Below are 22,475 nucleotides of genomic sequence, written 5' to 3'. Positions count from 1 at the left end.
TGATGGCGGCAAGGATCGCTTACGCGCAGTGCTGGAAGAGTGAAAATGCCCCCACTAGGACAATGGTGATGAATAAAATCTTAGAATTAGCGGAAATGAACAGATTGACAATGCGGATTAACGAAAAAGAAGACACAGACTATTACAAAGTCTGGGAGAAATTATACAAATGGCTTGATGAGACAGTGAGGATTCAGATATAAAAGGAGATAGCTGACTAACTTAAAATGATGTAAGCAACAACTCAAATAAACAATACACAAAGACAGAGGGACAAATGAGAGTAGAAATGTATTAGAGGTGAGAATTCACCGTCGAGTAATACCATTAGACCACAACGTTGGAAAAACTCAAAAAGCTGATAGGAAATCCGTTATAACTACCTGCATGGAATTAGCAACCTAGTCTTATACTAGGTAAGGCGAGATGAGCTATGGGAGATGAAAATATGTAAAGAGCTTTATCTATTTTTGTATCTTGCATTTTGTAAATCTCGCCTTTTTTTATATAACTTTCAAATAAGGAAAAAAAAAAAGAGAGAACCAGGTCATCCCCTGAAGAGGAGAATATGTAAACACAACAACGGATAGAGTGGATGGAGGGAGGAGTAGAAGGAAAGATAGGAAGGAGAGGAGAAAGGAGAGGAATAGGAGAAAGGGAAAGGCAGAGGAAGAATGGGAGGGAATGTAAGAGTAGGAAAGAGGGGAGGAATGGGAAGAAGAGGGGAAGGGTAAAGGGGAGGAAGGGGAAGGAGAGAAGGGAAAGGAGAGGAGGAAGAGAAGAAAGGGGGTAGGAAGGAGGGAGGGAAGGAGGGAGGGAAGAAAGGAGGGAAGAAGGAGGGAATGTAGGAGAGAAGGAAGGGGGGAAGGAAAGAGGAAAGGAAGGGGGGAAGGAAGGAGGAAAGGAAGGGGGAAAGGAAGGAGAGAAGAAGAGAAGGAAGGAGGGAAGGAAGGAAGGAGGGAGGGAGGGAGGGAGGGAAGGAAGGAGAGAAGGAGAGAAGGAAGGAGGGAAGGGAGAAGGAGGGAGGGAAGGGGGAAGGAGGGAGGGAAGGAAGGAGGGAAGGAAGGAGGGAAGGAGAGAAGGAGGGAAGGGAGAAGGAGGGAGGGAAGGAAGGAGGGAAGGAAGGAGAGTAGGAGAGAAGAAACGAGGGAAGGAAAGAGGGAGGGAGGGAAGAAGAAGTAGGACCGTTGTAAGATAAGATGGATCTATGGGATGGTAAGAAAGCAATCTTCAAGTATATTGTCAACTGTAGGGAAAAAATTGTTATAAATACATATTATTAATAACAGTTATGAGATCATATAATTGTGAATGTATATATGAAATTGATAAAATAAAAATTATAAAATAAAAAAAAATTAAGAAAAAAACTTTAAGGAGAAATACAACAGTCTGGAATTTAAAAACAATTAGGTTGCAAGTATTGCAAAAAAAATTGACACTAGAGCAGCAGAAAAAAGTGTTCACATAGTTAAGGTATGGAAACATTTCAAAATAGAGGCTGCTGGGAAAAGTAAAGAGGTGCAACAGACCTCTCTTAGGAAAAAGATGAAAGACTACTTCTTATCCAAAGCTCACATCTTCTGCACAGAGAAGTTGAAGTAGTGTGAGCAGGATGCAATTAGTAAAGGACTGGACAAAATTACAGAAAAGTATTTAGGTAGTACTTGTTGAGTATTCAATATAGTTTACGACCTAGTCCAAAGATCAAAACCATTTTCTGAAAGTGTGATAGAATCACAAATTTAAAATGGAGTAGATCTGGGAATAGGATTGCATTCACGTAAAATTGCAGTGAAAATAGTTGATTTCATTGCAAAAGACATTAGAAAACAATTATTTACTAAAATTATTGAAAAAAATCTCAAACTATGTTTAATTATTGACAAAGCCTCAACAATATCATGCAAACCAGTTCTTATACTTTACTTAAAAGTTGAGGATTCAGTTAACTCACCAACAATTTTCCTTGAGCTAGTTGAATTGGTAAAACAAGATGCAGAGACAATATGTTTTTCAGTTATGGAAACTTTAAAAAATGTTGGTTTACTAAGAACTACCTACAAAAAAAAATTAATACCATTTTGCTCTGATGGTGCCAGTGTTATGTTTGGGAGAAAAACTGGAGTGAGCACTAGAATAGCAAGAGTTTCCAAATAGCATAATATGGCACTGCATAAGCCATCGTCTCCAACTTGTTTTAGATGACTCCTTAAAGGAAATAAAGCAAGTAAATCATTTAAAAATATGTATTGATAATATATATACTATTTTTCATCAATCCAATATGAACCAAATTGAACAAAATATCAGAACTTGAAATTGACATCATAAAGATTAGTAGAGTTTTTGGACCAAGATGGGCTGCCTGTAGTTTAGGGTCAACCCTACCTGTTTGGCATGCTTATCTAGTGCTAAATCACTATTTTCATTCAAATAAAAAAAAATACTTAAGTATGGCTGCCCATCTTGAAAATATACATTTTATGACTGATTTGGCATTGATAATCAAAGAAGAAATTTCTCTTCTTTCAAATGGACTGCAAGCAAGAACTACAGACATCATAAAGACTGAAAAATTAGTGATAAAATCAATTAAAGCAATGAAATTCTTAGAAAGGAAAAGTGTGAATATGAACAAAAAGTTGATGGATTGATTACTTCAGAAACTTTCAAAAATAGGACCCTATTCCTATTCCTAAAAAATAGTTGAGAACAAATCACAGTGCTGATAATGGGAAATAATGATAATGTGAAAAAAGGGGGAATTGAGAATGGCAATAATACTGCAATTTGGCAGCTTTGCAATTTTATTGTTTTTTGTTAAGAATTTAACAGTTTTTCATTAATATTTTAGAACTCTTGTAACAATGTAGTTTTATGTACTTCTTTTATAATAAACTAATAAAAATAATAATAAATCTTTTGGTATATAATATCTTTTTTTATTCTTAAAACTATCATTAGGGCAAAGAAGTGATGTCGGTTGAGTTGGTCATGCTGGTCACATGAACACCTAGCAATGCCCACCAGGTTACATGAACACCTAGCCAACCCCCCCCCCCCCCCGTCATTTGATCACCTAGCCATGCCCACCAAACTATGTCCCTCCAAGCCACACCCACAGAACCAGTTATTAAAAAATTTGAATCCCACTACTGATATGGTTGCATGGATGGATAGATTGATACATGAAGGGAAGGAGGGAGGGAAGAAGGAAGGAAGGAAGGGAGAGAGAGAAAAAAAAGGAGAGGAAGGAAGGACCACAAACCTTGACACTAGATATGGCTTAAGAAGAAGACGCTTTCAAGCTCTTTCCTTCTGTGCCACCAAGTTACAATGCCAGCTCTGAGGCCTCTCATCAAACCTAATATTGTCAAAAAGAGGACTAAGAAATTTTTCCGTCATCAGTCTGATCGCTATGTCAAAATCAAGCGTAACTGGCGCAAGCCAAGAGGTATTGACAACAGAGTTCGCAAAAGATTTAAGGGCCAGATCTTGATGCCCAACATTGGCTATGGGAGCAATAAGAAAACAAAACACATGCTTCCCTCAGGATTCCGGAAGTTTCTTGTTCATAATGTGAAAGAGCTGGAGGTGGTAATGATGAGCAACAAGTCATTTTGTGCAGAAATTGCTCATAACGTTTTATCCAAGAATCGGAAGATAATTGTGGAGCGAGCAGCTCAGCTTGCTATCAAGGTTACCAATCCAAATGCCAGACTGTGCAGCGAAGAAAATGAATAGTTTGTCTTGAACAACTATATTTAATAAAGTATAAAATTGGGCGGGGTGGGTGGGTGAGAAGAAGACGCTTTCAAACAGCACAGTAATCTAGGGCTGGACAAGATCTTGTAGGCCCTCTAGTCCAACCCCCTGCTCCAGCAGGAGATCCTTATAGAATCATAGAATAGCAGGATTAGAAGGGACCTTGGAGGCCATCTAGTCCAACCCCAGTGGTGGTTTGCCAATTATTCTACTACCGGTTCGAGCGTGCTTGTGTACATGCTTGGCATGCACACAAGGCTTCTGCGCATGTGCAGAAGCATCTGGGCAGATGGGCAGAGCCTCCCACCTCCATTACTACTGGTTCACCCGATCCAGGCTGAACTGGGGGCAACCCACCTGTCCAACCCCCTGCTCCAGTAGGAAATCTTTTATCATCTGGATTATTTTGGTGCCTCTAAATGAGAGGAAAATTGCCAGAAAGAAGAAGGAGTTTGCTAGGGCAATGCTGCCATTCAGAGGAAGGTAGAGATAGTCCTTGATTTATAACCACAATTGAGCCCAAAATTTTGGTTGCTAAGTAAGAGAATTGTTAAGTGAATTTCACCACATTTTACTCAATCCATGACATTTCCTGGTTCTAACAGTCATGTGCAGGCTAGGGAAGAAAATCTGAAGCAGTAGTGGATTACGACTGGTACAGCCTGGTACGGACGTATCAGTGCCTGCTTGAAGCACTGGGTACCGTTCCAGTACAGCGCTCCGGAGTGTCCACCCGCCTGAGCTCCTTATCAATATTTGAGCTCATCAGCACTTCCGCACACGCGCATGGAGCATATGGCGCCTGCTCGACGTTCCGCTCAGCAGCTGGAGCATTGCGGATGCATCATGGAGCGTGACAGGAGGTAAGGATGCATGCGCACGCTGTGCACGTGTACGTGTTCATGTGGTGGATACTTTGCACCTTTGCACCATACCAGTTACAACAGGATCTGCAACCCATCGTTGATCCGTAGCATGTGTAATATTCTAATGTACAGAAGTTATAGTTAAATGTGTGGCAGAAAGTGGACCCTGAGTGAGTTTTTTCCAAATACAGTGAGGTTGAATGTGTATAGTTTTAGAAGAGCGCTGTGTGTGTGTGTGTGTGTGTGTCTGTGTGTATACACCAATGATGTGCGGTCAGGTTTAGCTCTGGTGAGGCACTTTTGAGACTTGTGGACTTCAACTCCAAGAATTCCACAGCCAGGCATGCTCAGTTCCGATTTAAAGCGACAGCATTTTCCCCCCTTGCAAAATAAGTTTTCTCATTCTTTTTCTTCTCCCTCCCCCTCCTTCCTCCCTCCCTCTCTCCCTCCCTCCCTCCCCCCTCTCTCAAACAGATACACACAGAGAACTTCGATCCCTCTCTCATTCACTCACACTCAAACACAAACACAGAAGTTGGATTGGATATATTTTCCAAAGGCTTGAAAGCAGCTCCTCTGCCATACCCCCTGTTCCCCTGCTGCCTTCCGATCAAACTTTTTGAATTCCTCCCCCCTCCCCACACGCACCTTTTCCAGCTGTTTCAGAGACGATATCAACTCTGCTTCTCCCTGCCCTGCCCTGCCCTCCCCTCTTGAAAAGCCAGAGCTCTGTCAGACTGAGCTAGTTGCTCCCAGAGAACTCTAAAAAGCCTCTAAAAATGCCCTCCACAGGAGGCGAGAGAATACGTGCCTCATTTGCATAAGAAATTCTTTGCTTGTTAACCCTTGCTTAACTCTTAAAAGGCGAAAAATTCCTTATGCAAAAGAGGCCCCTAGTTCTCTGGCCTCCTCCTAGTTAATACTGAGAGCAGACACCAAGCCACTATGACTTGAAATCTAGTAGCAACTACCCTGGCTTTAATTATTTTAAGAAAATTATTTAAAATCCTTTCCTTTCCCTGAGGAGACTGGTGAGGCCCCGCCTCCCTTGCCTCTAGTGACTGCATGTCCCTGGTATACACATACAGTATATATAATAGATAGTGTATATTTTTATGTGCCTATACACACTATATATATATATATATATATATATATATATATATATATATATATATATATATATATATATATATATATATATATATACACATACATACATACATACATACATACATACATATATATATATATATATGTTATATTTATGCTGATAAATAAATAAAGGGAGACTAGTATAGATCTATTTCAAGCTATTTAGCTCTCATCAGCTAGCCATACCCAAGTTTGGGAATCGAACCTGTGCTCTATTGCCTCCCAGGCAGGGAGTTAACCATATGAGCTACAGAGAACGACTCCTTATCAGCCAGCCAGGGTGGGAGGTATATACTTAAAGTCACAACCCCCGGTATGCCCAACTATGGGAGGAAGGTCACACTTCCACTCTCTGTCTTCGGCTCGTCACAAGAGACCATCCAGACAGAAACCCAATATTTTTTTACTGTTGCCTTTTTGTTACATTTGTTATATTTATGCTGATAAATAAATAAAGGGAGACTAGTATAGATCTATTTCAAGCTATTTAGCTCTCATCAGCTAGCCATACCCTTGTTGGGAATCGAACCTGTGCTCTATTGCCTCTTAGGCAGATGTGTTAACCATTGAGCTACAGAGCTCGACTCCTTATCAGCCAGCCAGGGTGAGGGTATGGCTAGCTGATGAGAGCTAAATCATATATTTTCTGAGGTTTTCGCGGGTGTTAGTATGTAGGTCTCTAGTTGTTCGGGTTTTCTCCCACATAGAATTGGAGATGTCTTGGCGACGTTTCGACGAAGTCTCATTCGTCATCTTCAGGCTGCTTCAGACTACTTCAGGTTTGGTGTTTCCAGGTAGTCACTACTCCTGGAAACACCAAACCTGAAGTAGTCTGAAGCAGCCTGAAGATGACGAATGGGACTTCGTCGAAACGTCGCCAAGACATCTCCAATTCTACGCGGGAGAAAACCCGAACAACTAGAGACCTACATACATACATACATACATACATACATACATATATATATATATAATTAAATAGTGTATTTTGGATGTTCAGTAGTAGTAAATAAATAGACAAGGAAATTGTATCTTGTTGAGGTCTTTTAAGCTAGAAGAGGCCAGGCAAGGCACTCCTTGCAGTGGGTGACATCAAATTGGCCACGCCCAGCCAATCACATGACCACCAAGCCACGCCCAGCCAATCACATGACCACCAAGCCACGCCCACAGAGCTAGTAGTAATTTTTTTTTAAAAAAATCCACCACTGCAAAGTGTCATTTTTAATTTTAAATACAATAAATACAACCAAAACAAATAAAAGTTATTTGTTAAATGTTTAAAATGTTTAAAAATGAGAGAAAAACATTTAAGATGAATTTAAAAAGTTATAAGAATAGAGAATCCCCTGTATCAGGAGAGAAGCATGTTCTCTTTTGTACTGTATTTTGGGAGTTTTCACCCAAACTTCAAAAATGTTGAAATGCTTCAATGTCTCCTAGCTTTCCTTTAAATCTCTTTTCAAAACAGATGAATGCACTAATACCATCTTTCATTGTGGGAAGTTATCATCCAGCCCTCTCCCAGAAAAATGAAATATCCTAGGAAATATTGAAAAGGCAGGATATTTCTCTGGATATGAAAAGAAAGAAACATGTTTTAAAAGGCAGAATAGTTGCCTGTAGCTTCCTGCCCATCCCCACTGTTAATGGGCCATTAAGAAGGCCAAGCTAGTCCACTTTACATAATAAAGACTTCTCCACCAGCTACAGGAAAGCATGATAATATTGGCCCTTTACTCAACTGACCACATGGCATCTGAGAACTCATCCATACCTGGATTCAAAACACAGCCCAGAGAGATGCCCCTGCATGGCCCCATAGGAGTCTCACAACCAATCAGAATACATTTCTTACACAGGAACAGAAAACAGAGAGGTGCAACTGAACAGGTTATAAAAAGCCTAGCAAGCTCCTCCCTCAGCCCTTCCCTTCTTTTCCACCAACGTTGAAGCATGTGATCACCTTTTCTGTTCAGGGCTCAAGCCATGTGGTCCTGTCCAACAATAAACCATCTTTCCAAGCAGCCTCCATGTCTCCAGTCTTTTTCCCCACTAGGAGCTGAACCCAGAAGGACATTTCTTTCATCATGCAGTGTAGAGTTTCATTCGGCAGAGCCCACTAATGTAAGGTGACCAGACGTCCCGCTTTTTGCGGGACAATCACGATTTTTAGTAATTTGTCCTGTGTCCCACGGCGTGTTCCAAAAGTCCCGATTTTCCAAAAGAAAGAAAATCAATTTTAAAAAGGACACCGTTAAAAAAAAGTTTTTATTTCTCTGAAGTGTCATTCCCGATGTGGCCTTTAGAGGGCAGTGGTTTCCCTCTCTCCGCTTGGCTCGTTTGCAGCGCCTGATGAGGGGCTAGGCTCCCTCCCCTCCTGCACGTGTGCGCCCTGATGCGTGATGTTTTTCTGCAGGGAGAGTGATGGGTTTCTGGCGGCGGCAGCGCGGCGAGGAGGAGGCTCGGTCCCGGGCTGTTGGAAGGGTTTTTTTTGCCTGCTTCTCTCGGGCGCTGCTCTCCCTGCAGCCATTTCTCCCTCATTCTCCTTTTTGTCCTTTCTCCTCCTTCCCCCCAAAAAGAGAACAAGAGGGAGAAAGAGAAGGCATGGGGAATAGATAGTGGGATCTTTGCTGCTTTCTGAGCTTGGTGCAGCAAAGATGCCACTATTTCCCCCCCACCTCCTCTTTCAGAAAAAGGAGGTGTGGGGGATAGATATTGGGATCTTTGGTGCTTTCTGAGCTTGGTGCAGCAAGGATCCCACTATTTCCCCCCCTTCTCTTTCAGAAAGAAGAGGTGTGGGAGTTAGATAGTGCCAGTGCCTGGAGGCTGTTAGGGTCTGGATGGGAACGAACAAGCTTGCACTCAATCCCGACAAGACCGAGTGGCTATTGATGCTCCCTCCCAAAGATGGTCCAGCTATTCCATCCCTCAGCCTGGGGGGTGAAATTATACGCCCCTCAGAGAGGGTTCGCAATTTGGGAGTCCTCCTGCATCCGCAGCTGACGTTAGAACATCACTTGTTGGCTGTGACCAGGGGGGCCTTTGCCCAGGTTCACCTGGTGCACCAATTGCGACTCTACCTGGACCGGGAGGCCCTTCAGATAGTCATTCACACCCTCTTCACCTCAAGAATGGATTACTGTAATGTGCTCTACATGGGGCTGCCCTTGAAGAGTGTTCGAAGACTTCAGTTAGTCCAGAACGCAGCTGCGCAAGCTATTGTGGGTGTACCTAGGTACACCCACATTACACCTATCCTCTGCGAGCTGCACTGGCTGCCCATTGGTCTCCGGACACGCTTCAAGGTGCTAGTCGTTACTTTTAAAGCCCTACATGGCATCAGACCTGGCTACCTGAGAGACCGCCTCCTGCCAATTACCTCCAAAAGACCGATTAGATCGCACAGACTAGGCCTTCTCCGGATTCCATCTGCCGGCCAATGTCGGCTGGTGACCCCCTGGGGGAGGGCCTTCTCTGTTGCAGCTCTGGCCCTCTGGAATGATCTGTTGAGATCCGGACCCTTACTACCCTTCTGGCCTTCCGTAAAGCTATTAAGACCTGGCTGTTCCGGCAGTCCTGGGGCTGTTGAAGTATCCAGCCCCACTTTAAGTTATGAATGTTGCTGTAATTTTAAATTGTTGTATTGTCTTTTATATTCCCCCTCCCTTTTTTATTGTAAGGCGCCCGGAGTCTTCCAAGAGTGGGCGGCATACAAAACTAATAAATACAAATACAAATAGTGGGATCTTTGCTGCTTTCTGAGCTTGGTGCAGCAAGGATCCCACTATTCCCCCCCACCTCCTCTTTCAGAAAGAGGAGGTGTGGGGGATAGTGAGATCCTTGCTGCTTTATTTTCTGGATTAATTGGTGGAAATGTGCTCTCATTCATGATCCATTCCTATGACTTTGTGTATGTCCTGGAATAAATGTACAATAGTTATTGTTTCTTTTTCCATCATATTTTTCTTACAAAAAGATGAAAAGGACTGTTGATGGAGCTACCAGGCATTTGGAAGGCAGGATTGCTCAGGTAGTCCTCGACTTATGCCTGGTAACTGAGTTACTGTTCAAAGTTATGACAGACCCCTCCCTCCCTCCCAAAAGGTACTTACGACCTGGTTCGAAGTTCTGATGCCTCATGTCTCCCCTGCAGTCACTCCATAACTGACCCACATTTATAGCCACTTGCAGCATCTTGTGGACGTATGACTGTGACTTACATTTTTAAAAATTCTATTCACAATACTTTGAAATGTATTGTGCATAGAATTTTTAAAAATAGTTTTACTTCCATTTATTCTTTGTGGAATATTTTGAAATGTTTTACTTCAATTTATTTTGGATAGAATCTTTTTTTAAATAGTCAGGAGTCAATGACACTGAATTTGCACTTTTAATAATCAGGAAGCACATACTGAGTTTCTTTGAAAGAAAATCCAATAATTTAAAAATCCAATAATTTGTTTCCTAGTACAATTTGATTGCTTATTAGTAACCTGTGACTATCACTAAGTGTTGTAGCTTATGATTCTTGATGAATGTATTCTATTTTCTTTTTCTTTATGTACACTTAGAGCATATTCACCAAAGACAAATTCTTTGTGTGTCCAATCACATTTGGCTAATAAACTACTCTACTCTACTCTACGCTATTCATTTCTATTTCAATTCTAACAAGGAGTATAGCTTCTCTCTCTTGAAAATGTAAGCTAGCATAAGGCATTATAATGCAAGCTAACCTTAGCTTTCAAACAGTTCATTTAGTGACCAAAGTTACAATGGCATTGAAAAAAGTGACTGATGACCATTTTTCACACCTAGCGAACATTTTCACACTTAGCGACCATTGCAGCATCCTCATGGTCACATGATCAAAATTTTGATGTTTGGCAATAGATTCGTATTTATGATAGTTTCAGTGTCCTGGGGCCATGCAATCATCTTTTGACAAAATATATATTTTTTAATCAAGCTCCCCCCCTCCCCCCCCCCCCCCCCCCCCCGTCCAATGGTGTCCCTCTTTACCAATCTGAAAATCTGGTCACCTTACTGACTAATGTGACCCAAACTGTATCCCCCTCCCCCCACACACACACACCATCCGCAGTTACAGCGGCCTCTCTCGCCTCGGCGATTCTATGAACTAAGTATAAGCTCCACCTTTTCCTCCCAAAGTGGAGTAAGTAGGAACGAAGAATTTCCGGAACTTAAGAACGCGGACCGCGGGGTGGGGTGGGGGAGATTTTCTCGGTTGAACGCTGTTTCGACGCGTTTTTTGATGTGGAATCATGTCGGGAGTTGGTCTGCTGTGTCGTGTAGGATTGCGACGGTTGGTACCTGGAAGCATCCTTAATTCAGTTCTCGGGGCAGCGGAGCCTGCGGAAGTTGGAGTTAGACGGCAGTAAGTCTGCGGCGGGAGCTGAGAGACTTGTTTTGCTACACGTATAATTCTTTTTAGGTGTCCTTTTGTGCTCAAACAGCTCCTCCCCCACGCCAGTTCTGCCTTTCGCTTAATAATAATAAGAAAAGTAAAACTCGCAACCATCACTCGTATTTACGGATGATAGAGTGGGTTAAAGCTTTTCTACCTCCAGGAGCTGCACGTGAGTCAAGCTGGGGGACAGTTTTAATGCGGAGACGAATTTCAAGAAAGGCATTGAACAGTGTTGAGTTTAGTCATCGGCTCTTCAAAGCCAGTAGTATTCCCCAAGTAGTGTTGCCTATAATGCTATCAAATTAGTTTTCCTCTTTTCTCTCCTTTACGATCCCCATTTTCGCTGGGATAACATTCGTGAAGAGAGTAAAATAATTGGGAAGAATACCTGGTAAGGATGCGCATGATAAAGGTAGCAGGAAACTGAGCCCAATTTCCAGAAAATTAGCACCCTTAACCAGGTTTGCATATTTATCCCTGTCACTAGTTGGAAATTTGTAGCAGTTGGCAGCATGGGACAATTTAATAAAAAGGCACATTCCTGATGCAGATAAGTGGGAAAAGTTATACAATTTGTAAATAATGCAGCCTAAATCTTTACCCCATATAAACGTCCAGCGTCTCCTTATTCATCCAAATGGAACAGGTTTGTTAGTATAATTGTACCATACACTTGATCTTTAATATGCTAACATACATATTTGAAAGACTTAGGTTTATACCAACATGGCTGAATCCTTCCTAATGCTTCAACTTCTCAATTTTTTAGAGAGAGAGAGAAATTTTATTTTGTTATAATTAAAATTAATTTACATAGAATCAGACCTACATTTGATGTTTCTCCGTCCATTTATTTTTTCTAACCCTGCTTCCTTTTTGAAATGTAGCTTCTAGTACCATAGCTCTTAAACTGTTGACTCTAATTACTCTTTTTACCAGTCTTGAATAATGATATTACCCCCCTTCCCAAAAATTTTTTTAATACCATCATTAGTCCCAGATTGGATCCTCAAGTTACAAATGAGAAATTACAAATTGCTCCATAACCTCCAGGATATGCTGGTTTGGTGTAGTGTCTAAAAACCAGGAAAGTTTATGTTCTAGTGCTGCCTCGGGCATGAAGACAATGGATTACCTACAGCTGGTCACTTATTCTTTCTTCTAGGAAAGAGCCAATGGCAAGATGCTTCTGGGAAAAAAACCCACTGCTCTGTCAGCTGATAATAGCTCTAAGAACCTAACCCTCCCCAGTTATAGAATTTTCTTTTAGGATATAAACTGCTGAGGTTTCCTAGTCATGTATTATGATCATTATTTCCTGACCTTTTCTTTATTATTGGTAGGTTGGACATAAAAGTAACAAATCAAGGTTATTGCACTGGAAGTTTGAAAATGCAAACATTCATTTTTATGAACTCATTTTTCTTGTCTTTGGTAGGGGTCTGTGGTTTGTCACAGTTCGACATATTATTTACAATAGCACATGGTGGGATGAGCAACTTTCAGAAGAAAATGTTGAGTTCCTTAAGAAACTTTCAACAGAAGAATATAAAACTCAAACTGCTAGTAAACTTTGTCCTCTGAAAGATGAGCCATGGCCTCTGAACTCATGGGAGCCAGGTTGGTATACAATAAATTCAAGGGATAAAGAAAAGGGTTATTTTGGATATATCTGATTGGATATATATCTAATTCCTTTATTAAAACATATTTCAAATGAATGAATTAGGTCTACTAGAATTGCATCTTATGATTCTGTTCTTTTACTTCCACTTTGCTAAGTTTATATATTTTACAATAATCAGTGAAAGTCTATTCCAATTATTGGCAAGTCAGATAAAAGTTATTTCAGCAAGTCCAACTCTGGGAAATTCTTATGGATATCTCCATTATAATAAACTCGTTTGCTGCCTGATTATAGAAAGAAATTACAATGAAATCAATAAAACACTAAAGACAGATAGTGAACTGCAACAGACTAGATGGAAGGAAGCAAGAAGTATCACACTCCCTCGCCAAAGATTGGGTAAAGAGTCACGCCTTCATGCCTCTTTTAAATAATAGCAGAGTGTGGGCCATCTGGCTCTCATTGCAGACTGCAGATGCACTTCCAAGATCCTGAAAGATGATATTGTTTAATTGAAGAAACCTGGTTTGTGCTAACCCTGCAGGATGAAATAAGATGAACAAGTACAGTAATCCTTCAAGTAATCTGGCCGTTATTCCATAGTGAGGTACAAATGCCACTTATATCTATAGGATTAATGCACTGCCTAGATGATCACTCTACAATGGGAGGGACATAGTTTTGTTAAATGTATAGCGAAGAATAGCATTGTAGTTATAACACAGTAACATCACATGTTAATTGCTCCTGCATATTTAAAAATATTAGACATTAAAAAAAGCTGACATTACTTGTTTTCATAGTATGTCCAGTGTAATTTAATCTAAATATTATCTATCAGATAGTAGTAGCTGCCACTTGAATAAGTTGATTGTGTTGCAAGATACTGTTTGTAGAATCTGTATATGCTGTGAATTAATTTAAGAATTAATCTGTCATGATTTTCTGAACGCCAATAGGCTTGAAATTTAAGAAAGGATTGTTTTATTCTTTTATTCACAGGTTCTAAAAGAGTCGGTATTATTGCAGTAAAGTTGGGAATGATGCCATTATGGACTAAGCAGGGTAAAAAAATACCTGTCACAATGCTTCAGGTAAGGTAGAGAACACATACCGTATTTTTCGGAGTATAAGATGCACCTGAATATAAGACGCACCAAGGTTTTGAAGAGGCATTTTTTTTTAAAAAAAAAGTAGGTAGGTAGATAGACGGAGAGAGAATTACAGTAGGTGGGGGAAGAGAGAGTAGTTAGGTAGGTAGGTAGATAAAGGGAGAGAGAGATAGAGATAAAGTGTTGGTAGGTAGGTAGGTAGAGGGATAGAGAGAGAGAGAAAGAGAGAGAGAGAGAGAAATATAGTAGATAGGGAGAGAGAGTAGGTAGGTAGAGGGATAGAGAGAGAGAAATACAGTAGGTAGATAGGTAGGGAGTATACAGTACAGTAGATAGGTAGGGAGAGAGAGAGAGTAGTTTGGTAGGTAGATAGATAAAGGGATAGAGAAATAGAGAGAGAAATACAGTAGGTAGGTAGGGGGAGAGAGACTAGGTAGGTACATAGAGGGATAGAGAGAGAAATAGAGAGAGAGAGAAATAGAGTAGGTAGATAGGGAGAGAGAGTATGTAGGTAGGTAGAGGGATAGAGAGAGAAATAGAAAGAGATAGAGATAAATACAGTAGATGGTAGGGGGAGAGAGAGTAGTTAGGTAGGTAGATAAAGTGATATAGAGAGAGAGAAATACAGTAGGTAGGGAGAGAGAGTAGTTAGGTAAGTAGATAAAGTGATAGAGAGAGAGAAATACGGTAGGTAGGGAGGTAGGTAGGGAGAGAGAGTGTAGGTAGGTAGATAAAGTGATAGAGAGAGAGAGAGAAATACAGTAGGTAGGTAGGGAGAGAGAGAGAGAGTGTAGGTAGGTAGAGGGATAGAGAGCGAGAAATACAGTAGGTAGGTAGGGAGAGAGTGTGTAGGTAGGCAGAGGGATAGAGAGAGAGAAATACAATAGATAGGGAGAGGGAGAGTAGTTAGGTAGGTAGGTAGATAAAGGGATAGAGAGAAAGAGAAATAGAGATAGAGAAATACGGTAGGTAGGGAGAGTGTCTGTAGGTAGGTAGGTGGATAAAGAGAGAGAGATAAATACATTTGATAGGTAGGTGTTTCTGCTAGCACAGCACTTGATCAATGTCATTCTCATCAATCAGTTAAATATTTTTTCCAAAAAGAAAAAAAAGGTTTTGCACTCTGCAAACCTCCCAAAAATGGCCTGTTTTTCACAAAAATGCCCCCCCTTTTAAAGGCATGAATAGCCTTGGGGGGCTTGCAGAGTACTCCTGGGGGGTGGGCCCCGCAAAATCAAGCAATAAAAGCCCCCTTTTTCATGAAAACGGGCCTGTTTTTTGTCAATAAAATTGCATGCATAGCCTTATGGAGGCTTGTAGAGTGCTGCAGGGGACTTGGGGAGCAAAAAGTGGCCTGTTTTTTGCTCATTTCTGCCCTCCCCAGCCCCCAGGAGCTCTGTGAAAGCCTCCATAAGGCAATGCATGGCCATTTTGATGAAGGGGCGGGGCTTTGGAAGGCAAAAAATGCTGTATTCGGTGTATAAGATACACCCAGATTTTCAGCCTCTTTTGAGGAAAAAAGGTGCATCTTATACTCTGAAAAATACGGTAATAATTATATTTAATTTGTTATGTATTGCACTTCACATAACAATGTCAATACAAAACTTTTTTGTCCAGGTGGAAAAAAATAAATTCAGAAAGAGAAGTTTGATAAGTGATCAATAAAAGTGCAATCAATAAATCAATGAAATGATAATAGTGTAATAATACTTACCTACCCAGCAGGATTTTTAGAGTAGAGCATGATTTTTAGAGTAGAGGGTGGCTGGATTTTCTTAAAAGCTTAAATGCTGGTGATGTTTGTTCACAGTGTGCTAGTGTATGCTGCCTGATAGTTCCAGCTTGGTCTCCATCTCAGAAGCACTACAATATTCATGAATTTTCCAAAAAGAAAACAGTCAACATCATCTCTGAAGTGGGATTTTATATTATATTTTATTTATACAAGTAAATAAAATAATAAATGTGTATCTGTTTTTATGGAAATGGTTTATAGTGCCCCAGTTTTCCTTATTTCTTTTATTTGCTTATTTTAATTGAAGGTTTTTTATGTTGATTTTAGAATTGTTTGCTATCCAAAGTTATGCATTTAATATAAATAAAGTTGTGCACACATTAACATATAAGAATAGAATTTCACATCTTATTATCTAGAATTAGATGTAAAACAGATTGTTGAAGCCAATATTTTTTCAAAAATTTAAGACTAAATCTAATTGTCTTTTTCTTCAACTAATATGTGATAAACCTGAATAATTTCTTGTAGGTTCAAGACTGCCATGTTATTAAATATACACCCAAAGAAGAATTTGATGGGAAAACTCCCAGTCTAACTGTTGGGGGGAAAAATGTGTCTGAATTCCATGTAAGTCTGATTTATTTTTCTTTTTGGAGTGGGACAACAATTTTTATTGCATTATCCAAAGGAATGCATTTTTAGAAAGAAGATATCTTTAAAATCTAAAAGACTATCTCTTTTTTTGTCTTTTTAAGGAAACTTTTATTTCCTTGTCATAATTTTTTGAAGATAATCCTAAACCTTAATACATTTTTTCATGGAACGTTTATGAAGCTAAGACATGTTTGCTTTTGTGTTCTAGTTTCTTTAGTGTTTTGTTTACTTTGACTAATGATTAAACATAGTATATGTTTATCATTCATAAATCATGCCATATTGGGCTATGAAAGAAGGTTTTATTCATTTTACAGTCTTTTTACATGCATATATAATTGTATGCTATACATAGTCCTCAACTTGTCTGCTTCAGTTATTTGCTAAGTGAAAATAAGCTAACACAACTCCTACATGGTACAAAATTAAACATCTTTCTGTAATTTTGAGTGTGTAATTATTGTTTATTGTTTTCTGTAGATTCAAAATAAGAAAACATGACAAAAACAAGACAAAAGTTTGGATAGCTTGCAATTAGTGTTTTTAACATCTCAGATGAGTTGTTTCCTATAACCAACTACGAATATTTTTAGTTATTATTTTCAGTTATTACCCATTCTTTTTTATAGAACTAGCTCAGAAAACATATATGTACTGCATGCTTGAGATCTACAGATTTTCAGTAGTACTCAAATCTGGAGAATGTGAAGTCCATTCCAAATTTTTACTTTTACAGCTAGTTCTCATTGAACAACCACTCATCCAGGAACCATTCAAAGTTACTACAACACTGAACAAAAGGAACTGATGATGGGTCTTTGTGGTAGCAGCCATAGGAGCACTTGTTACTTGATCATGCTTTGGTTGCTTGACAACTAGTTCCGTTATAATGATCATAGTATCCCACAGTCATGTGATTGCTTGTTGGAAGCCAGCAGTAGGAACGCAAATGGCAAAGGCAATGGGAAAGGTGGCAGGCAGTCACAAATGGTGATTATTACATTATCTGTAATTAGTACAGAATTTGCCTAAAAGGCAACTGGGATTGTTTCAACTGTTTGTTTTAAGTTAGCAGGATCATATGACGTTTTATTTTACAATCCCCAGTGACCATCATTAAGCAAGGGCTACCTACATGTACTTCATGATTGATTTGGACCTTTTTTAGCTTGCTGCTTTGGTGAAACAGTCAACTACAGTTTGTATGTGGTTTCTTCTCTGACTAGGGGATATTAACTTTTGGGTATATTGATATTTAATTGAAATTATTTTTCCTACCTCCCGTGTAGTATTTTGTACCATATACATATAGTTCTCAAATTATGACCATAATGGGGATTGTACATCAAGATTCTAAATTGGGTCATCCACATGACCAACCCAATTTTATGACCCTTTTCGTGGCTGTTATTATGTAAATGCTGTGATTGTTAAGCAAATCTATTTTTTTCTATGGGGCAATTGTCAAATTGTCAAAAACCAGAAGTAAATATTAGGAAAACCATTGTAAAACGCTGTCATGTAACTACAGGAGGCTGCAAATGGCTATAAACACCAGCTGCGGAGCACCCAAAGGTTAGTTAAGTGACTGCAGGACTTTGAATCTGGGTCATAAGTATCCCCCGATAGGTCCATTATACTTACTAAGCAACAGATTATAAATTGAGAATTATCTACAGTTTATGTTTATTTGGGGATTGGTTGAAACTCAAAATTTGACCATGGGGCCTGAAACCTGCATACAACTGCGTGTAGGTGTGAGCTCCAAGGCCTTCCTTTGCGTACCAATATTCTGCTTTTTAAATTTTAATTGGTTAACACAGTTTACAACAATGAAACAAATGTCTGTAATTCCACCTATCATTTAGTGAACCAGAGATTGGTAAATTCCATTCTTCATATATTAAAAGAAATATCTTTTTGAGAACAAATTAGAATAAAATGTAATTGATATATTGCCAATGAGTTAGTAAAACACTTCTGATTTCCATTCTACAACCAATATTTTTGTGCTGCTTTAGTCATGGACTTAGTGCCTGATTTTCCTCTATTTTTGCATTGATGTTTTTATATAAGTTACCTTAATTGTACATTAAATAGAATCAATTCTTAAATGGCATGAAGTAGTGTGCATTTTGTTTTCTGAGAGGGATCTGAAATGCCCCTATCTGTGCATTTTGCATGAAACAGCTACATAGAATTAAAAGGCTTTTTTAAAGAGAAAGAGACAGAAAAAAGTATGAAAGGAGATTCTAGAAGAACAGAATTATGTGTCTAGATGGCCAATTTGTACTTTTAATAATTCTTTGATCTAATGATCTTTTGAATACATTTTCCTAGATTAAATCATGCTATCCCAAATTTACAGATCACAGTGACTTGATTTGCCAGTATATTAGGCCAGAAACAAGTCTTGATTACAGTGAAGTTTAATCAAAAGTATGGATACTCTTAATGTTAGAAAATCTTCTGAGGAAATCATTTAAATTATTTTATCTTTAATTTCCAAAATGATCTTGTGAGATTTTTCTGCAGGATTATAGAGGATTAATAATCTGTAGCTTTTCTGGCAATGCAATTGATCTTTAAAATTAATCTGAAAGATCAGGCATTTTTACAAGCAAATCTTTTGACAGTCATTGGTTCATGGTAATTATCCAAGTATGGCACTGCTGTCAGTCATGTAAATTGTTTACATGCTGTCATCATGTTAATTGCTTTCTGAAACAATCCATTTAACCACAAAATTTCACTATGTTGATTTCTTGTATTCAGTTTTCATTCATTGTTCATTCATTTAGTTACTATAATAAGGAAGCTCAGAGGAGCTTTTGAATTGTTCCAGAATAAAATGTTGATAAATTATATGTTCTTTTATATATTGTCTATTAACTTAATCAGGTTGCTAAAGTTGATTTTCTTCTTGTGAATTTAAGCTAAAATTCCTGACTTTATAGAGTCTGTCTTCTAAGACTGCCATTACAATATTGTCCTGAACTTATATCTCATATTTTATTTTATAAAAATATATTATCACTTATCCAGCACCTGGATTTTAGGAGTTAGTGGAATTTTAGTTGCGAAGAATTTTGAATATATAATTGAACTGTATGTATCTCAGTACTGCATAAACGGCATATTAATACAAGGTGTGTTGCAGCTATAGTGTACTACTATGTCATATATATAGATTGCACAGAGAAATCAACTATTCTTTAACATAGAGGCTAGAACATTTTCAGATCCTATTGATGGATGCAGATCACTTTTTCTCAAAAACTTCCCTAATCTCATAGGAGTGTCAAACATTTAAATGTTTGAAGATACAACTCCATTTCAACTTTGGCCAGCATATTGTATAAAAATTATAATAAAATAATCTTCATAATACTATACAAAGCAATATGCAGATGCTATCATCTTACAAATGAGATAGCCTTCAAGATGATCATAATACAGTATACCACAAGGTCTGTAAAAAGAGTCCGGTTTTAATGGTTCATCTAAAAAAAAGGAAAATCAGGTGGGGTCTCAAAAAAATTATAGAAAGATTTTGTTCAGAGGGCAGGCACTACAATAAAAATTGCATTCCCTGCTTCTCTCTCCCTCCCTCTCTCCTTCCCTCCCTCCCTCCCTCCAAACACAGAACTCTTGCCTGATTGACATTTTCTTGACATTCTTTTTGCTGTTTCTATAGTGGTTATAATTTTTACAGGGCTGGGTTGCTAGCCTGATATCTAACCCTCCTTTTTTCTCATTTGCATTTGGGATTGGCAATGGCAGAGTTAATTTCTGATTACCCAAAATGAGCTGAATAAAAGATGGTTTGAACACTACCAGGAAACTCTTTACCAGTCAAATCCACCTGCTTTATACAATTTAAATGAAGAGTATTCCCAACAAGAGATGGTAAAACTGGTGAAATTACAATTGAAGAAGTAAATATGGTAATTAGAAGCCCTAACAACAAGGCAGCTGGCTTTGATAAGATATGTGACAATACAATTTTAATGGGTTTCTGTATACTTTATGGGATATAAGAAGTGTGCCTTCTCTATTGTAGTACCTGCCCTCTGGAATGTGCAACCCTTTTTGAAATAATGCTCTTTCCTTTTATGTTATAGTTAAGATTTATCTATGTTGCTAAGCTAACTTATTTTTTTTAAAAAACTGCTGAAAAACTCGTGATAAAAAGTGTGATATAGAGAAAAAGGTATACATATGCCTGTTTGTAAAAAAGATGCATACATTCAGATTCCAGGTGAGAACCTATTTAGAAGTAGAATAGTGAGTAAAAAAGAGCACCTTTAATTATTGATAAAAATGATATTTTATTCATTTTGTATACCTCTAATATTTGCCTTTCTCTACATATTTATAATTTAATTTTTTATAAAGATAATATGTGGTCTGTTTAATACATATGATTGTGCTGTTACTTGCTTTTGAACTATATGATCTCAGTGTGACAAGATTCTATTGTGGTATTGCTTTTAATATTGGGTAAGCCAGTTTTTTTCTAAAGTGACTATTTGATAGCATCCTTTTCATTTCTGCTCCCACAAGTGCAAAGTATGAAGTGAGAACATCAGACCTGTATGTAACAGTGTGCTTTTTATTCATAGCATACTCCAGGAATACTTATTATTAATACTTATTTATGTAATATTTATTATATGAAAATCTATTATGTCATAGGTTTATAATTTGTTCATTTTCATGAAAAGAAGACATTTTAATGAATGCTTTATTGTAGATATAGATGGGCTCTTAAGGCATTCAGCTTTTGTTAGCACAGATAGAATAACTAATACAGTAACTCAAAACATTTTACATTTAAAGTTTTAATAAAGGAATTAAGATTATTGTACTGTGCTTTTTAATTAAGTATTAACTTTCATTTAGAGCATTGGCACTTTTTAAAAATATAGACTATTATACAATTACAAGCAACAATGCTCTTTGTCATTCTGTGTCATTCTGTTCTCTGACATTTGTGAGAACAATAAAAAGTTAAATTCTATTTTTATTGTTTAAAGGGGCTGCATATTATATAAATTCCACTTTTTACTATGCTGACTGTAGTTTTATGATTTCCAGAGAAGTTCTTCTGTCATGGAAATATACAGAGAACTAGGGCTTCCACCAAAACAGAAAACTTCAATATTTCGAGTGTCACCTAATGCTGTCATTAAGCCAGGTAATGTTAACAAGGTGCAGTATAATTTTTCATTATATTCTCCCTACTAATTAAAAGCTATTTAGCAGAAGAATAAGTATTTGCTAAACTAGTATTCTTCTACTCAAAAAATAATACATAAGTACCATGTATGTAAAAGTAAAGAATTAAAAACTTATCATTCTCCAAAGAAAAATTAATAGTCATTATATTAGGTGCCTGTTATCTTACATTTATTTGAAATAACCTTGAGACAAAGTGAAGTGACTTTAAAAAAAAGTTGGCTATAGCAGAAATATTTTTTTATTTAGTTTAAACATAGCTCATAACAAATGTTATTTGTGATATTTGCTGATTGAATTGTGGTCATGGACAGGAAAGTAAATTCATAAAAGTTACTATATTTTAAAAAAAGATCACAAAGTGAACCAAATAAAAATTGTTTCTAATACTGAAAATAAATGTTTCTGTACTTTTGAAATGATAGAGAAAAATAATGTTCAGTGAAACCATATACTTTTAAAAATAAAGATAGTCCTTGGCTTATGACTGGTAACTTAGCGGCTATTCTAAGTTACAGGAGACCCCTCCAAAAGTTACTTATGACCTGCTGGGGAAGTTATGGCCACTGTAGTGCCTCTAGTCATTCACCCTTACCTTAATTGACCACTGTAGCACACACTTCTCCTGTCTTCTCTCTCTCTCTCTCTCACACACACACACACCAGCACACCAGCACACCAGATCTCCACAGGTATTGGCTCAACTTCCCACTCCATCAGCTTCCATATCCTCCTCACTTACCTTTCAAAGATCTGTAGAATTCCAGAGCTTGGATTAGGTAAGAGATATAATCAGCTTCCTTAACCTGGTCTGTGCATTGCTATGGAAAGCACTGGGGCTTTGAAGTTCTTCAGAAGGTAAGAGCATAATGGG

The 22,475-nt window shown here is 38.2% G+C and overlaps 2 protein-coding genes across 3 annotated transcripts in view; both read left to right on the top strand.

Annotated features, from left to right (window-relative positions):
• Positions 1-3,339: 3,339 nt before the first annotated feature.
• On the top strand, positions 3,340-3,788 carry LOC116522551 (60S ribosomal protein L32-like). The gene has a single exon (XM_032237512.1). The coding sequence runs from the start codon at positions 3,340-3,342 to the stop codon at positions 3,745-3,747; it is 408 nt and encodes a 135-aa protein (XP_032093403.1). The 3' UTR covers positions 3,748-3,788.
• A 7,225-nt stretch (positions 3,789-11,013) lies between these two features.
• MRPL3 (mitochondrial ribosomal protein L3) overlaps positions 11,014-22,475 on the top strand; it is a 58,253-nt gene continuing 46,791 nt past the window's right edge. Inside the window, exons 1-6 of one of the 2 annotated variants that reach the window (XM_032236725.1) lie at positions 11,014-11,193; positions 12,665-12,846; positions 13,856-13,947; positions 15,779-15,883; positions 16,235-16,333; positions 21,461-21,560. In XM_032236725.1, coding sequence (XP_032092616.1) covers positions 11,081-11,193; positions 12,665-12,846; positions 13,856-13,947; positions 15,779-15,883; positions 16,235-16,333; positions 21,461-21,560 — 691 coding nt within the window. In that variant the 5' untranslated portion in view covers positions 11,014-11,080. The remainder of the gene's footprint in view (positions 11,194-12,664; positions 12,847-13,855; positions 13,948-15,778; positions 15,884-16,234; positions 16,334-21,460; positions 21,561-22,475) is intronic. The other variant, XM_032236726.1, reaches the window with a different exon arrangement.

The sequence above is a fragment of the Thamnophis elegans genome, chromosome Z (assembly GCF_009769535.1).
Source record: "Thamnophis elegans isolate rThaEle1 chromosome Z, rThaEle1.pri, whole genome shotgun sequence".
In the NCBI taxonomy this organism is placed as follows: domain Eukaryota; kingdom Metazoa; phylum Chordata; class Lepidosauria; order Squamata; family Colubridae; genus Thamnophis; species Thamnophis elegans.
The sequence above is the reverse complement of the archived record's forward strand: the minus strand, read 5'-3'. Positions and strand labels throughout refer to the sequence as shown.